At 45.9% G+C, this 18,140-nt stretch overlaps 1 protein-coding gene across 1 annotated transcript in view; it reads right to left on the bottom strand.

Moving 5' to 3' along the window:
* Positions 1 to 792: 792 nt before the first annotated feature.
* The window catches only part of LOC125757143 (cytochrome P450 2A7-like), a 45,217-nt gene continuing 27,869 nt past the window's right edge, over positions 793 to 18,140 (bottom strand). The window contains exons 5-8 of the mRNA XM_049412352.1: positions 13,229 to 13,344; positions 10,966 to 11,224; positions 7,229 to 7,419; positions 793 to 1,117 (exon numbers count right to left, since the gene is read on the bottom strand). Of these exons, the coding sequence (XP_049268309.1) occupies positions 942 to 1,117; positions 7,229 to 7,419; positions 10,966 to 11,224; positions 13,229 to 13,344 (742 nt within the window). The 3' untranslated portion in view covers positions 793 to 941. The remainder of the gene's footprint in view (positions 1,118 to 7,228; positions 7,420 to 10,965; positions 11,225 to 13,228; positions 13,345 to 18,140) is intronic.

Genomic DNA, 18,140 nt, shown 5'->3' with positions numbered 1-18,140 from the left:
ATGGTGCCTATTGTGAGCTGGAAAAGCTTGCGTTCGTCTGACCGCTTCCCCTTTCTTTTTGTTCTCGTCAGAGACAGAGAGAATTAAACTTTGTTTCCTTAACCAGGCTACTACGCCCGAAAGCTGCTAGCCTAACCCTGTCCACCAGCTGCCGCTCGTTCCTCGAGATTTGGGGTTTTCCGCTGTGCCTCCCACTGGTCCTTTGTTGATGACTGGATAGGCGTTGTTCGTGGATCCTTGTTATATTCCCACACTATGTGGTAGTGTGTTCGGCTACATTCAAAATTTGCAGTCTCTTGCATAAGCTTCGGGATACATTGCATGTAGCAAAGTCTAAATAAATAAATTCAAGCGGTAGGTATGCGTACCGTCTGTCGACTGCCTGACCCTGGCGTAGCAGGGGGGGGGGGGAGTGAAGGTTAACCCCCCCCCCCACCCACCCCGGGGGTACGCCAGGGTCAGGCAGTCAACGGACGGTACGACAAACCCCGAATGTTCGGGGGGGTTAACCTCCACTCGTCCCCCCCCCGAATATTTTAAATTTTGCATGTGTATATATACACGCACACATACACGCATGAACCTATACAAGGTACGATTTAACCCTAACCCCCACACACACAGTGTGTGCGTGTGTCCTTCCTAAATGTTCCGTCTTTCTTGCGCTGGTAAATATATCTGAATCATGAACCAACTCGCCCAAGCAGCAGTTTTAGCAAAGTTTATTACTTTGTTCATCTGGCAGACATGGCATGTGCGGCAAATGTAAAGTTTCAGGGAAAGCAGTACGCTTTAAGCCATTTATTTATAATGTTCTAAAACCGTTCTCCTTTATCTATCCTGCTTCTTCCTTGTCGCCCTTCACAGCAATTTCTCTTGGATAACTATAAGGCTCGCTCTCAAAATTGTTTCTAGTGTTCTGTCGCAGCGGTTGGGCCCAACTAGCGGTGCACGAACCGCACTTTGTGCTTGTTGAGTTCCACAAGTGGAATGTCGATCGAGTCGAGACCGTGAATCTTGTCGCCTTCGGGGATGATGCGATACTTCTGCACCAGGCTGGTTAGGTACAGGAATATCTCCACGGAGGCCAGATTCTCGCCGGGACACATTCGTTTGCCTGCGAACCGAATACCAATGTAGAGATTTGTAAGCCTGCGAGTAAGACTCTGATTTCGTCATATGCGATATAATTAAGGCTATGAGGCCTAATTCCGTGGTTATGAATTGTTCATCACTGAAGCAACGTTGTCTTTCAGCGCGAAAGAAAACCTAAAAGCAACACATGAAAGGAGCACAACACCGCGTAACTGGAAGGAAATTGGAATACAAATAAAATGTGAAATGTTCTTGTATAGTTAACTGAGAAAAAGGGAGGTGAGCCCATTTCTCTCGGAAAAAAACAAAGAATTATGCAACATATAAGAACAAACAGATGAAGAAAAAAACACTTAACATTGATAGTGTTTAACGATCAGCGAGCGAGCGTCTCAAGTATCTTTGAACGTGTCTGTGTAATAGTCGCACACACTCGGCTTCGAGTAAACGTGAAGATGCTGAAGCCAAGTTCAATATTGCGTAAGCGAATCGCGTCTTGCTCGCCTGCGCGAATGCGTCATCCCGTATTTCACTTGTTTGAACTTTACTTTGAATTTGACCTTGAAAGTTGTCTGTTGGTTTCGGTAGGTTGCGTATACCAAAAGAAAAAAAAGAGCTCTTGTCTTGATCTATCCCCTTCTTTAGTATGCGCAGCAGTGGTTCTATACGTGTCACAACTCAGTTTTGACGTTATGAGAACGACCACGGGTATTTGTCTGAAAATGCGTCTGAGACCGGGGTTTATCTAGCGTTGTATATGTTTGATGTTGCGTCGTCTTGCTTTAATGGATGGAGGCTAGGGTAACGTGCCCACGCGAAGGAGGCAAGCGTGCAATTCACGATAGAGGGATTAGAAGTGAGGCAATATACAACGAGGGTACTGCAATGATACGTTGTATCGTATGTCATTACACTAGCGCCAGACTACTGTCGTGCAATATCGTTGCATAGCGCTTCGTATAGCGAAATAGCATGTGGCGCACTTAACCGCGCCGTACGTTACGCGCTGATTATATTTTAGCTGAAGGCATATACGAAACGTTGGCCGCGTGGTTAGAAAGGAAAGTAAAAATCACTACTTCGCGTAAACTGCGCTACGCTATCTAATTGTCTGCATAAGGGCATGTGCCGCTTTATGAGCTTTGTGGTAGGACGCTGAAACGCCGACGTGGGGGCAAGTCATCCGATTTAAAGGCAAGGAATAAATAACGTGTCTGGCTGCACAACTTCCCGCTCTGAATTTGTAAGCCTCCGTCCAGAGGAAGATTGCGAATGACGCGCGTGCTGCCGTGGTACATTCATGTCATCATAAAGGTGCACAAAACCTAAGTTCAGGAAAGATGGAGGCTTGAAATGATGACAATCGCTGAAGAGGGAGGGAAGGAAGGAACAAGAGAGAGATGAAAGTCAGGGATGTTAACTGGTCTCGAAAAACTGACATACCACTGGAGCGAACATTTTGAGATGAGCAGTTGTCTTCGTCATGGCAGGAACCTTAGCAGCGTTTTAACTCTCTCCCAGTCTCAAAAGTGGGAGGGAAGGAGGGCAAGCTTGTGCGCAAGGTTTGCGCACAAGCTCTGCGCACTAGTGCATTTCGCGCATGTCGTAATAAATGTCTAATTGAGTATAACGCCTGGACGTTATCGATGTAAGTGGTACCGACAACTCGTGTCATAGCGAAGTCCTCTCAATCTTGCGCTATTTTCTCTCTCTCTCTCTCTTTTTGTTTTAGTCAGTGACTGACTGATCCGGTAGTCTGAGCTTTGCTTAAAGCGACGTCGGGTTTGGAGCTCAAGCCTCTCAAGTCGCGTAAGAATCGAAAAATGAAATTACAAGTTCATCGCCGTACTAGCGAGATTTTTCAATCTAACCGATTTATCTGGCACGTGATTCTTAGAATAATTCAAAGCGGTCTAGTTGTCACTGTCCCTGGATAAAAAGAAAGTCACAGTGTCGCTGCAAGGGCGAAGCAATGAATGCGATAGCAAGAAATAGACATCTACCGGCCTACGTCACTCACGGCCCATGACGTCAGGTCACGTGACCTCTCGGCGCACGTGCAACGGCGGTGGTTGGCAAAACACTCCCGCTGCCTGCTCAGCGTGGTATACAGTCGCACGGTGTTTGGCGCACGTTTTCTTTTTCTTTTAAACATTTTCCTTCATCTTTCGGTTCCAAGATTATTTGTGGTATGTGTCAAAGAACGTATAAATGTGTCGTGGACTGCGTGACGAAAAATTTGCCACGCTGCTGGCTGTTTAACTTGGAGAAGTGAACCCACGTGGTCTGTGCGAGGAAAAGCGGCATCGTCTTCGAAAATGTGCCGCGTTTACTGTGGCGTGTAGTGTGCGTTGAAAGGCAGCGACAATATCGGTTCACCTTTGCGGACGTTGAAACTGACAATATTGTGTGTGGTGTGTGCTGCGTGAATAACGATGTATCTTGTTTGCGAAAACATTGGCGAGCGTTGTGTCTAACAGGGCCATTTGCAGTGACCGGTTGTCGACGGAACATCAGGATTGGACATTTTATTTGACGCGATGATCTGCGAGTGCGTACATCTCAGTGTTTGTGCTGCGTGCACACAAAAAAACGTGCATGATGTCCGGGCTGAAAAATGAGACTACGCATGAGCTACCAGCGTGTTTTAGCATTGCCGAACATGCGTGTACGGTTTACCACGGTGAATACGCAGAATCATACGCGTATCGCCTTTTATTGGAGATGTACGTCTTAATGGAAGCAGTGGAGATTCTTGTTTGTCATATTCTAGTTAGCTCATCTTTACGGCTTGATATTTATGAAGTGACATTCCGAGTTTGTGTACAAAGTCTAAAGGAGAGGAGTAAGTATGGAAACACGTTGTAAGTATCAGATAGAGCGAAGTAACTGCGCAAGAGATTATTTATAATTAAATTATTGTGTTTAACATCTCAAAAATTCTCAGTGGATTATGAGGAACGCCATAGGGCAAAACTTCGCTTTAATTTTCACGGGGATTTGTTAACCTCAACCGAACGCACGCCATGAGTGTTTCCTTAGTTTTCTTTTTATTGCGATAGCAATTATATGGACAGTCTCGGCTGTATTTTGCCGTCACCTTCATTCACCGTATATATATATATATATATATATATATATATATATATATATATATATATATATATATATATATATATATATATATATATATATATATATTGTGCACTACCGGCTATTCACCTTTCTACCTGGTCTACGGTCGTGCGCCGACATTAGCCATCGACGCCTCTTTCTTCAATGCAACAACGAAAATCTCAAGAACAACACCAGAACACTTCGTCTCTAGGCTTGACGAATGTCGGCAACGTGCTCGCCTCAACACAGAGGCCAGTCAACAAGACCGTAAGCAGCGTTATGACAGCTTTCATCGCGACGTCACCTTCCATCCTGGCGATGAAGTACTACTCTGGACGCCTGTTCGTACTCCTGGATTGTGTGAGAAATTTCAATCACACTTCCTTGGACCTTACGTTGTTCGTGAACAAACATTCCCAGTGAACTATCTTGTCATCCCCGTCGAGGTCTCTTCGCACCGTCGTTCCCGTGCTTCTGAGATAGTGCACGTATCGAGTCTCAAGCCATTCGTTCGGCGTACCTTTCCCGCCTAAATCGCGGCCGGGCCGGACGCTCGCGCGCGCGGGGAGATTAGTGTGAGCATTGTTGATGCCCTTCATGTTCTCATATGTCCATACTCATCATCACCAACTGTGTTTGGGTTGTGGGGCTCATACTCGGCACACTAAAGAAGAGTCTTGAGAGTCCTAAACGTTGCCTCACAATATATATATATCAAAGTCCCAAAGAAACATAATTCAGAAAAATGCTTCCAAAGCGAGGAATCGAACCAGCGACCTGGCGTTCCGCAGCGCGTGGCGCTAACCACTACGCCAGAAAGCGCAGATCCTTCAGGTAGCTAACGGCGAGCGTTATATACACACCCTTTACCGCTGGCAGGACTCAGAGACGGCAGGCGCTTATAAGCGCTTCTTCATTACCAGCCAGCTAGATGGCGCGAGGAGCATGACTGGCGGATTTAAAAGTCGTCGGGGAGCTCGCTCGCTTCTTCTTATATTTGCGCAGAGAGAACCTTGCCCTTCCGCTGGCTGCTCGCGCGGTTTTCTCGTGGTGAGGGGAAGAGGGATGTTTCGAGCTTTCACCGTGATGTCCGTGCTCATGTTACGGAGCGTACGAAAGTCACTCGAGCTCAAGGGACGCCGCTAAACGAACAAACAGAAGATGAGCGCGAACTATCAAGTGTAACAGCTCGACACTTGAAGCACGCTAGTTTCCTTCGCTGCTTCGGCCGCCTTTGTAACAAGAGCGCTGTTCAAACTGAGAGTATCCATTGGCGAGCCTCACTTCGTATAGCATTAGTTTCTTGCTATCGCATTCATTGCTTCGCCCTTGCGGAGAAACTGTGACTTTTTTTGTTCAGCACAGTAATGTTCTGCTTTTGTGTACATTTCATTTTAACGCAGCGAGTTTTCGCGGACTTGTGACGTCGTGTAACAAGGAGGCGATTTTATGGCACATTGAAAAATTTTGACGAATAGCGAAGAACCAATGACAAACGATACGCCGTATTGAAAATAGTTCATTATTACTATTTTTTTACGCAGTCATGTGTAAGTGGTGATTACACATTGGATCACTTAAGCGTGTTTAGTTGCGCCATTTTACGAGCAGGTGCTGTGAGCATGACCCAGAAAATTTCGACCAATCATTACCAGCTAACGACCTATACGGAAGGAAGCAATGCGGGGTAGCTTAACGTCATAATCGCCCACATGTTTTTCTAAGAAAATTTGAGCTTACACAGTTTACGTAGGCTATTTACTTGGAGGAACCGGAGGGGAAGAGGAAAGGGCCACTTCAGAGTTTTTCCGTCCACCCCCACCCAAGCTGGGAAAAGTAGGAGGGCAAGGAGCGACTCCTAGTACATAAATTCGTAACCATTTATAATCTTATAACTATACATAACCAGCTCAATGTAGTTTCCTTAAGTATTAATCGACTGAACTTGGTCTTCTTCTTAAGAAAGACTTTATATTAGACGGCTCTAACAGTAAAGAAATTGGCACTCGGCTTATCCTGAAGACTTCTGCGAAGTACCTTGCTTTGTCAGCCACCTGTTTTGTTTAATAAGTGAGAATTTAAGGTACTAGAGTCATAGCAGGTTCTTCGTACTCATCGTAACAACGCCAAATTAAGACTGGGAAGTTTGCTGATGCAATGCTCGGATGATCAGGTTAAATTTGAGTGTACTTTTTAAAACTTCACGGTACTATTTTCAAAATCTTATTAAACACTGCATTGTTGTCGCGGTATAGGGCGGCCCAGCTTGCACAATCTGTTTGTGCAGATTTTTCCTTAATTTAAAACAAACAGTTTTGAAAAGCAAGGCTTACTCACAGCGAGAGCTGGTGGAGCTGCCTTTCTACAGCCCGTTGTAATCTCTTGAGGCGACTATTAGTACAGTTGTAAGGTACCCACTACGCCATAAATCACAATTTTGCGAAGTAGGGAAGTACCCACTATGCCATTATTGCCATTATTCATCATTCTGCGGAGAAGCGAGGTACCGACTACGCGACTGTGAGGCATCATATACACTCTGTTGATGCTGCGGCTGATAACGATGAAAAATTATGGCTGAGCTCTTTGTAATGAGTAGAAATATTCAAACCACCCACTCGCAACACAATTCGCATTGTGCGACGCCTGGTTGTTTTACTCTTCTACCACGCTATGTTGCATCTTGAACGTGATTCAGTGTCCGACATGACGCCTGTATAGGGTCTTTTTGCAAATGAGGTTACAGCACCGGCGTGGCTCTGTGGTAGAAACTTGACTGTCACGCAGAGGGCCTGGGTTCAAGTCCTGCTTTGTCTTAGATATTTCCTTCTCATTGCGTGCGATAGCTGTTGAAGATACTGGCGGCGGCGGTGGACAACTACATCAACAAATTCGGCTGTTATTATCTCATAACAGCTTTCGCGGTGAAACTGTTCTCAGCAGCCTAGACTTGGCTGCTGAGAACAATCTCCAGTGCATGTCTGAGAAGTGCATACAGCAGACATCGGATTATTACCTATCGAAAATGGGATCAGGAACTCCGGCTTAGGTTGGATTAAGGAGCCGTCCTCTCTCAAGAAGCGGGCCGGGTCGAACTTGGATGGCTCCTTCCAGAGCGTAGGGTCGTTGTGCACCGCCCACACGTTGGGAGAAATGGTAGTTCCTCTCGGAATGTAATAATTGTCGAAGAACGTGTCTTCACCGGCGCTGAAACGATCAGTGGGATAAAGCAAAGAAGAATGCCAGCAGACTGCGTTATTTGAAAATTTCAAGCGCTACTCTCTTTACGGAAAAAAATTATGCTTTCTGAAAACTCTCCCCCAGGATCAGATTACTATAAGTGGCGGTGTGTAAATTATACATTTCAGGTTCGAAGCAAGTTAAAAGGGAATAGTGATTAGGTAGAATAATTTAGAACCGAATGATTTCAATATTATATATCACATATTATAAAAACAAAGTGATTTTATCATGACTCAACTAATTTACACAATATTTTTAAGAATTGGAACGAGGCTTGTGTGAATATCACTTTTTTGGTTCGAAACGAAATCGAAGCAAATTGAAATAGTGGCAGTATTTGAATAGTAACAGGTCGCAAGTTACAAGCGGTAAAATACGCTACGATATAAATGTGAAAATTTGCCACACTTAGCCGCTTATAAGCTCGCATAACACGCTGTTAAACGTTAAAAAATTGGCGAAGCTTGCACTAAGCACTAAGCCGCGCAAGCCTTGAAACAGCGAAACTGGACGATTCTGAAGACTAATCTGGTTGCTTCTAGGTTGTTTCTAGGCCTTAGCTATAGGTGATGAGGGTTGTTCCTAGGTTGCTTCTAGGTCGTTGCTAGGCGTTAGCTAGGTGATGCTAGGTTATTTCTGCGTTGATTCTCAGCGCAGAGAGGTTCGAGTTAAGCCACACAGTCGTATACACGACACGGATGTCCAAACTCCAAAGATAAAAACTCGCACTAAAATCAACCGTTCGCACCTCTCATACTGTCAAAGACATGGATGTCCGACCAGAGGCAAAATCGCAATGAAACCAAGCGTTCGCACCTCTCATAGATCTACGGGCACGTCCGTCGGCGCAGGCCTTCCATCGATTCAGGGTCTTCTCGTAGCCGCCGTTGCCTTTCCCGTTCCCTAGTGTTGGGCGAACTGTTGCCTTATTCCTTTTTAGTGACAACGCGGCCAGTGTTTCTCGCTGGTATCGATACGCTTTAACCATGACCTCCGAGATTGCGCGCTCTCCGAGGCCATGCTTTAACTGCCTCGTCACCAGATCGTTTCCTATCGGCACTAGTAAGTGTCATGACGCAATACTTCACGTCCCGCCTGTAGCCCCGGCAACAGAGAGCGCCGTGCGAGAGATAATGTGTGATAGATATATAAGGCGAGTTTGTGGGGCGTTGCTCATGTGCTTCGGTGGCTTAGTCTGTAGTGCGCCGGGCACGTGTCGCGGACCGAGATGTCGTAGGTTCGATTCCCGGCAGCGGAACATTTTCATACCTGTTTATTTTTCCAGATAGGGTCGGACACATTACGGCTAGCTTAAATAGCTGTTCTGTACTCGTGCTCTCGCCTATAAGAGCTATTGCGCATTGCGCTGGGCAAATCGGCGCATGTGTTCTAGCAGCGAAGAAGAATATGGAGAGGACGTAGAGGAAGATAGCAGCCGGGCGCGCACACGTTCAGAGAGGGAGTAGAAGATGACAATTTTCTGGTGACTCCGCATGGCCTGAAGAGAGAGAAACAACTTTATTGACGGCACAGCGAGGTCGTTGAATTTAGCTTGCCGGTGGTTCGAATGGTGGTGGCAAGTAGCTTGCCACGACCTTTTCGGCCCAGTTGATAACTTCTGTCTGAATACGTTGGTCATTTGATGACAGGAGAGAGAGATAAACATTTTAATGAAGCTGGAGATGTTTGCCTGGCTGTTCGCCTGACATGCTACTCCAGGTGCTGGGTGACGATTATGATATATACAGTGATAACCACATAAGACAGGAGTGACTCCCACGCCTCGAGGGAGGAAGCTGGCAGTATTGCTTTTGGAGGCGGGTTTCCCTCGCATTCCCAAAGAATGTGATTTTGGGTAGCCTTCAGGCAGCCGCAATGTCGGCAGTGCGGTTGGATTGATTCCGGGTAAATTTTTGACAGCCGATGGGGGCTGGGAAAAGAATCTGTTTGAATTTGCCTCCAGATCGTAGCCTGTGCCCTTGTGAGGTCTGTATGCGGGGCCGCGTATGTTTTGCGGTTCTCTCTATAATATGCTGTAATTTCATTATATGTGGTGATTGCCTCCTGCGGGAAGTCCAGGGTGGAGGGGTCCACCTCCCGGTTGATCAAACCTCGGGCTACACGGTGGGCCGCCTCATTCCCCGGATTCCCCGCGTGAGCGGGCACCCATACAAGTTGCCTGAAGAAAAGCGTAGGAGCTCCGCTTTTAAAATGTTGGCTTTCCGTACTTAGACGGCTCGTTCACTAGCACGTGTGAAAGCAATCGTCCGCGAAATTAGTCCTAATGCACGGGGACGCGCAGAGTCTAATGAATTTTATAGAAATTGAAGAAACACGTATGTTGTAAGCCTCATTGTTTTAAAAGAGCGGAGCTGTTTAAGCCGGCCATTAGTCCGTGCAGAGCAAACAGAAAACAATCATCATCATGAACCGGCACGCGCTCTCTTCGTCGTCTTCTGAATCTTTTGCTTCGCTCCCAGAACCCGTACTCCGATTTGTCCGGTGTGGGATGGAGTAACTGAGATTGGTGAGAGAATGAGCACAGATATATATATATATATATATATATATATATATATATATATATATATATATATATATATATAGATAAAAAGAGATAGGAAGAAAGAGAAAGAGAAACAGAGAGAAAGAAAAAGACATATACGGATAAAGAAGTAGACAGTGAGAGAAATATATAGAAACAGAAACAGACACAAAAGCAGATAGAAAAAAGAGAGAGCAAGACAAAAAGAGAAAGCAAGAATCAAAGAAAGGGAGAGAAAGAAAGAAAGAGGAAGCGAGAAATAAGGAGAGATAGAAAGAAAGGGAAGAAAGATAGAAAGAGTGATAAAGACAGAGAAATAAAGAGGAATAGAAATTAACAGACAGAAAAGAGATAGAAGCAAAGAGAAACAAGGCAGGCAGTCCAGCTCCGCACTTCCTTCAGGCTTGGCACCGCTATTACGAAGCTGCCCTAATTTTTCATTGTCCGTCTGTAAAAAGATCGTGGTTTGGGTTCGAGAACGCCGATCTTTCGCTCATAACCGACGACACCAACACCGGAATTTCTGCGAAAGGAACTCTTTAACGCTATCGCGTTAACAGTGCCGCTCCCCACAACAGCGGCGGCTTAAGGCTATGGTTAATGTTACAGCGCAAACACGCAAGACGCCCCTTAGAGGAAATACACGACACACACAAGCACTGTCTTGTGCTTTGGCGCTGTAACTTTAACCTCAGGATTACGTACCAACTAGACCCAAATGAAGTTTTATTGAAGTGGCTTAAAGCTAGTTTGGGCGGCGCACCACGATCATCGGCGATGCACACGTCTAAAACCGATAACTAAACTAAATACTGTACTGAGATCGCTTAAGTCTCTGTTAATAGATCAGAAGGACCTACGCTGCCGACTCGGCGGGCTTCTAAGACATCGTCAAACTCAGGGCCCGGCCTTTTAGCACATATTGATAGAAGTGCTTATTACACATACGCAATTGTTTTGTTTACCTCCTGGGTACACCTAGGGGTGACACAGTCTTCCATCGGTACATCTCCCAGATGCAGGCCATCGTGTAGGGCATCTTGTTTCTGTCCTCCCACGCGGGAGGCCTCTCCCTTCCCGCCACTTGGTCGATCTCTCGGCGAATCCTGGACTGCACTGTGTCTGGCTTGTCGGCCAAGTTCAAGACGTGCCACTGGAGGGTCACCGCCACGGTGTTCGAACCGGCGATGAAGAAGCTGAGCAGATTGCCCAGGAGATAATTATCTGCGCGGCAAACAGACACAACTTACCAGCGGCGTCACAGCCACGTCACTCGAAAAAAAAAAAGCGAAACCCAGTTCCACCACAAGTGAAAGCTGTACGAACTGAGGAGCAGTGGTTCGCCTGTGTTTCCATTGTGTTTATCTGCTCATTTGTACTCTCTTCTGTTATTTACGTGTGATTATGTGATATTTTCTATCCTCTTTCGCTCTTTTCTTGTCATTATCTGATTTGTTTTCGTTATTATCTATTTTATGCTTTATGGTCTCCTTTCTAGTATTTTTCTGCTGTTTGCTGCTCCGACTCCGAGCACGGTGCTTCTAACTGCCAGCGCTGGCGTCGTTGTCGCTTCGCTGTCTTCTGCGGACGCTCTTCGGCGACGCTGGCCTTCACGGGCAAGCGCGCGCTGGTGTTCCAAATGTGCCGCTTGCTCGGCTTACGTGTATCAAACGTTGGACCTGCGTGACGACAACGCGAGACATGAGACGACGACAGGGCGCAGTTAAAATCCCGGAATTGAACGCGGTTAAGCCGACTTGTCGAGCGATAGCGCGGCAACTACTGCGGAATGCATGCCGCCACGGCGTCCCGCGCGTCGGCGACCTTCGCGCGGCAAGCAGCGGCACGCTGTACGTATTATTCTCTTCGCACTGCGTCGCGGAAGTCACGTGATAGGAGTTGAGCAAGACTTTCTTGCAGAGTAGCTGGCTCATGCGTGAACTTTAGATGCGCTTCGCGAGCAGAAAGAAAGAGCAGGGACGCAAAAAACTGTGTTCCTGCTCTTTCTTTCTGCTTGCGCAGCACATCTAAATTTCAAGACAGAAGTTGAGGTCTCCACGGGCTCGCGCGCCCGCCGGCTCGCGGCTCTCGCCGACCGACGGATATGGGCGCGCGAGGTAGGAGGACCAACCGACACTGTCTGCCATAAAATGTCACGGACTACAACTTTCTAATGTAAACAACTGCGCTCAAATCAATAATTAGAAAGTTAATTAACGAGGCTTTCTTAATTAGTCACTTCTGTGTAATTTCAGCTGCGGCAAAGTATTTCCTCCTCGAAGTAGAGTGCATGTGCGAAAACGCCATGAGCCTGACTGTCATACGATTTTTAAAGACATCTGTAGCGTCATAAAGAAAACGCATGCACTTGACGCTGAAGAAGTTCCACCACATCTCGTATCTGAGGTCGTTCAATAGGGCTCGTGGAAAAACAGATATCCGCCACAAATTGAACCTGCACCGTTCATCTTCAACCACATTTTACATCAAGCTGGACTCTTATTATGGTATTTCTACGAATCACTTTTGATCTCCGGCTTGAAGGAGCTTCATCGTTTAATGCTCCTACTGAGTTGCGAGCTAGAATGCTCCACAGGACTTCTGGCCAGAACTACATCTATTCTAGATAAACTATATGAAGGCGCACTGAGCTCAAAATGCTTTATTCAACTATTTGAAACTTATCTGTGGTTTGGAGACCAAGCAAGAGGAAGAAAAATTGAATTAAATACAATATTACTTATTTTACATAATAAAAGCCGCGTCCGTGATTTTGCTTTTGTTGTATTTGGCTACAAGTATGGCGCTAAAATGAAATGATATGGCTACTTTTGGCTACATTTAGCTTAAGTTGTGGCTCCTTTTTAAATCTATGCTCAACGGCAGCACTGCTCGGCATAATAACATCTCATACCTGCTTTCCGTCACAGTGGCGAGGCAGCTTAAATTACGCAGCCTATTCGAGGCTGCACGTGTGGTCGTGTGCATACAGTGGCGTAGCCGGTGGTACATCGGGTCCGTGCCCCCCCCCCCTCCCCTGATATTTTTTTGCCATGGCATACAGAGCACGAAATGACCCTCGACCACATCTGCCTGCCTGGCCCTCATTTCAGATCCAGGAGCTGCACACCCAAAAAAAATTTCTGCCTACACCCCTGTGTGCAACGTGCTCGGCCATAGATGACCTTTGACCGTTGTTTAATAAGGCGCGAGAAAACGTCGACTCACGCTTAAAATTTGAATTTGGATCGGCCTTGCTTTCGTTGATCTTTTTTAGATAACCGTCGATAAAGTCACGGTTGACGTGCTCGTCGAGGGTCCGCTCGTGCTCCTTGATCTGTTGACTGAAATGAACAGGAAATGCACAGGATCACTTTGAAGGCAGTGCACGAGTACGGCGCATGAACATTTTTCTATTCCACCCATATAGTTTCCTTCAATATTTACTAGAGGGAACTGTGGCGCTGCGATCTTTCAGCCACCGTGGGAATGATGGGTAGTACATAGTTTCGCCTAGTCTTCGTGTTTGCAGCGTGGAACGCACTTGTGGCTTTGTTTATTGTAGTGTTCTGACTTTTTTTTTTTCAGATAAAAGAACGGCTCCTTGTGAACCTCAGTGAGATGATTTGAATGGTGAACCAAAAAACGTCTAGGTAGTGAAGTGGGACTGCTGAACTTTTGCTGAACTTCATCTTGCGACAAACCGGCTGCATGCCACACGAGCCCACACAGAGCCGACAGAACGAAGTTTAGGAAAATCCACGTACTAACCATCATACCCGTGCTGGCTCAAGCGTTACGCGTTGCAGCTCCCATAGACACTAGCGCCAGAATTCCCTTTAGTGTACTATTATAAAAATCTGATTCCACCAGGCCCGATATGCGGCAGCCAAGGTTGAAAATCACTTCACGTTTATACGACACAGTTTCTTTCGCGCCTTATTTGCAGTATGTGTAGACAAACTAGCTCATACAAAGGCTCCGGAAGTTGAATCCACATGCTCAGAAGGGCAATGTCATCGCCTCAAAAGTGTCTGTACGGCGCTGTGCAACGTAATACACAAGAAGGTGCCATTTATTAGTTGTTGTTTTTTTCACCGACGCGTGACGCAACAATCGGCATACCTCTACGCAATTTTGAACAATACTGTTCGCATTCTGACACATGGAGCGTATGAGTAGTTTCGCAGTACGATTGAAGAACTCTGCCGGATGCGCACGACGTAGAATACATATGTCATATGATTCCGCGTGCCGGATAGACACGCTCAAATTAAGTTCACTACAGGTTTTCCACAGGGGATTCACCAGCTTTCGAGTCAATCGCACGCCGTAGGGAATGCCGCACGAAATCACGCGTGTGCTGCTTTAACGGCGGCGTGAGAGGCAATCGCAAAAAGCACAAAGAGCGAGCGAGATAGGCAAAAAACAAAGTTGTTGGAAAATTCCTCCCCCACCCCTCCCATGTGGCGCTGCCCCCTCCCCCCTACTGCGATATTACATCTCGTACTGTGACACCCGTACACAGGACGCGTATGTTTGTGAACCATTAAAGTTAATTTCAGTGCAGTTCCAAACAATGGAGTGGCTCTGTGTTAGAACACCTGCTTGCCACGTAGACGGCCTGGGTTCGATCTGACTCGAGCCTACGTTTTTTATTATTTATTTTATACAAGATGATGATACTAGCGGCTGGCTACGGCGAGCGCCGGACAAACCTCGACCTTAAAGCTTCGCCCTTAAAACCCTTTCAGTCCTGATTTATTTTATTTTCGATGTAAACAACTGGTTTTTACAGTATGAGGTGCGCATGATCATGGTAGTTCAAAAATAAAAAAAAATCTGTGCTCGCACTTTTCAATCAAGAGTAATTAGCGACCGAATTAATTTGTGAATTATTATTTCATAATATGTCGATCATATGATTCTTAATTTCTTAAAATTATTTCGATGGGATAGCAAAATACCCAACGGCGAAAATTCGATTTTTCGACACAGAACTCAGATAAATGCCCTACTTCTGCACGGTGAAAGAAGAAGCTGCCTCAGCGAAATGCGCGAGCAGCGCGACCACTTCTGTGAGTTCTTCGTTCACACGTGACCTCGCTTTGTTGAGTGTACCGGGCTGGCACCATATGTGGAGCAAATGCTAGATATGAACTCTTGAAGAAGAACAATGCTTTATCGTTACCAGGTGCTTGCTGACTGACTTACAAAATTTACGATTCCAATTGGAATCACTGGGCCTGAAAGGGTTAAAACAGACGGGGGGGGGGGGAGTTTTTCGCATCTCAGCCGGCTGGTCTGGAGAACGCGTCCGTAAATTACTGTAGAAGTCTGCTGTCTTCAAATCTTGGCTGGCGTTTAAGAAAATAGTCTCTATCGTCTAGGGATCGACCTCAACCACACGGCCCGCCGACCTTTCGCTAGCGGCCCGGCCCGCGCACGAATGTCTTCGTTGCACTTTTTTTAATGACTTTGTGACTGTGAGATTGCTAAGTGATACTCGCATTATTTTCTCGCCTATTACGATTAATAACGCTTTGGTGGCGTAAGCTACACAGGCTTAACTGATCTTGAGCTTTCTTTGTGTGTGTGTGTGTGTGTGTGTGTGTGTGTGTGTGTAGGGGGGTGTAGGGGGATAACACATGTAGTTATCATGTGTTGAAACATAATCGCGGACCAAAAACTGGCGTCCAGATTTCAGTCATTCCGGAGAAGATCGGTATCTGTATGTTTCTCGAATCGAAAGCTGCTTCAGAAATGACCCATATATGAGATATGGGGAAGGTCTTTTTTCAAATGCAATGTTAGCCGACATTTTGTTTAAACTACGCCCCCCTATCCACCTTCTCGACTGTTTAGGCCCTTTGAGGGACCGAATTTCGTGACTGCGACCTGCTTGCTGAGGTGAGTTTGAGGCCGCTGGTATAGTCAATCGCAATTTCTCTCTCACGCAAATACCCTCCTACAGCGCAACATCCTCCGCTTATTTGTACATATTTCGTGGATATGCAGTTATTCATGAGGATGATCTCTCTGTGTTTATACGTTGAGCACAGGACGCAGGTTCTTCATTTGAGGAGTGATTTCCTTCTAGTATTTTCATTTGAGGAGTGATTTGCTTTTAGTATTTTTTCCGTCCCTCTCTTTCTCTTCATTTGTACGTTACTTTCTTTGCGAAGTGCGTTTTAGTGTAGAAAATTAGATGTCCGGCTAAGCGAATTAAAGGTTTCTCCAAGAAGAGTTCGCGATGAAAGCTCGAATACCCGATGTAGCTGTGCTATTAAATGCGAAGCATTTCTTAGCGAACTTCTGCGACTTTCAGCGTATCTATCTATCTATCTATCTATCTATCTATCTATCTATCTATCTATCTATCTATCTATCTATCTATCTATCTATCTATCTATCTATCTATCTATCTATCTATCTATCTATCTATCTATCTATCTATCTATCTATCTATCTATCTATCTATCTATCTATCTATCTATCTATCTATCTATCTAGCCGCCTACGACTTTGTGCTCTCCTGGTCGCTTGGTTAATCGAATGTGCACCAAAATTGGTATGGCGCAACATGACTGTATGACGAACATAAATAACCCGAGTTAACATGAAAATCATGACACGCATGTCATGTACAGCATGACTTACGTGGCACGCTCATGGAGCGCTGGCGGCCGTTCGCTAGCTTGATCTACCCCGAAATTGGTATTGCGCGACGTGACTGTGCGACAAACATAAAAACACGAGTTAGCATGAAAATCATGACAGGCATGTCATGTACAGCATGACTTACGTGGCACGCTCATGGAGCGCTGGCGGCCGTTTCGCTAGCTTCATATACACCAAAATTGGCATCTGGCGACGTGACTGTGTGACGAACATAAATAACCCGAGTTAACATGAAAATCATGACACGCATGTCATGTACAGCATGACTTACGTGGCACGCTCATGGAGCGCTGGCGGCCGTTTCGCTAGCTTTATATACACCACAATTGGTATCTTGCGACGTGACTGTGTAACGAACCTAAATAACACGAGTTAACATGAAAATCATGACACGCATGTCATGTACAGTATGACTTACGTGCCACGCTCATGGAGCGCTGGCGGCCGTTTCGCTAGCTTGATCTACCCCGAAATTGGTATTGCGCGATGTGACTGTGCGACAAACATAAAAACACGAGTTAGCATGAAAATCATGACACGCATGTCATGTACAGCATGACTTACGTGGCACGCTCATGGAGCGCTGGCGGCCGTTTCGCTAGCTTCATATACACCAAAATTGGTATCTGGCGACGTGACTGTGTGACGAACATAAATAACCCGAGTTAACATGAAAATCATGACACACATGTCATGTACAGCTTGATTTACATGCTACGCTCATGGAGCGCTGGCGGCCGTTTCGCTAGCTTGATATACACCAAAATTGGTATCTTGCGACGTGACTGTGTGACGAACATAAATAACCCGAGTTAACATGAAAATCATGACACGCATGTCATGTACAGCATGACTTAAGTGACACGCTCATGGAGCGCTGGCGGCCATTTCGCTAGCTTGATCTACCCAGAAATTGGTATTGCGCAACGTGACTGTGTAACAAACATAAATAACACGAGTTAACATGAAAATCATGACACGCATGTCATGTACAGCATGACTTACGTGGCACGCTCATGGAGCGCTGGCGGCCGTTTCGTTTGCTTTATATACGCCACAATTGGTATCTTGCGACGTGACTGTGTGACGAACATAAATAACCCGAGTTAACATGAAAATCATGACAGGCATGTCATGTACAGCATGACTTACGTGGCACGCTCATGGAGCGCTGGCGGCCGTTTCGCTAGCTTCATATACACCAAAATTGGCATCTGGCGACGTGACTGTGTGACGAACATAAATAACCCGAGTTAACATGAAAATCATGACACGCATGTCATGTACAGCATGACTTACGTGGCACGCTCATGGAGCGCTGGCGGCCGTTTCGCTAGCTTTATATACACCACAATTGGTATCTTGCGACGTGACTGTGTGACGAACATACATAACCCGAGTTAACATGAAAATCATGACACGCATGTCATGTACAGCATGACTTACGTGCCACGCTCAT

Source organism: Rhipicephalus sanguineus, chromosome 2 (assembly GCF_013339695.2).
Source record: "Rhipicephalus sanguineus isolate Rsan-2018 chromosome 2, BIME_Rsan_1.4, whole genome shotgun sequence".
Taxonomy (NCBI): Eukaryota; Metazoa; Arthropoda; class Arachnida; order Ixodida; family Ixodidae; genus Rhipicephalus; species Rhipicephalus sanguineus.
Note: the sequence above shows the minus strand (reverse complement) of the source record. Positions and strands in the feature narration are given on the sequence as shown.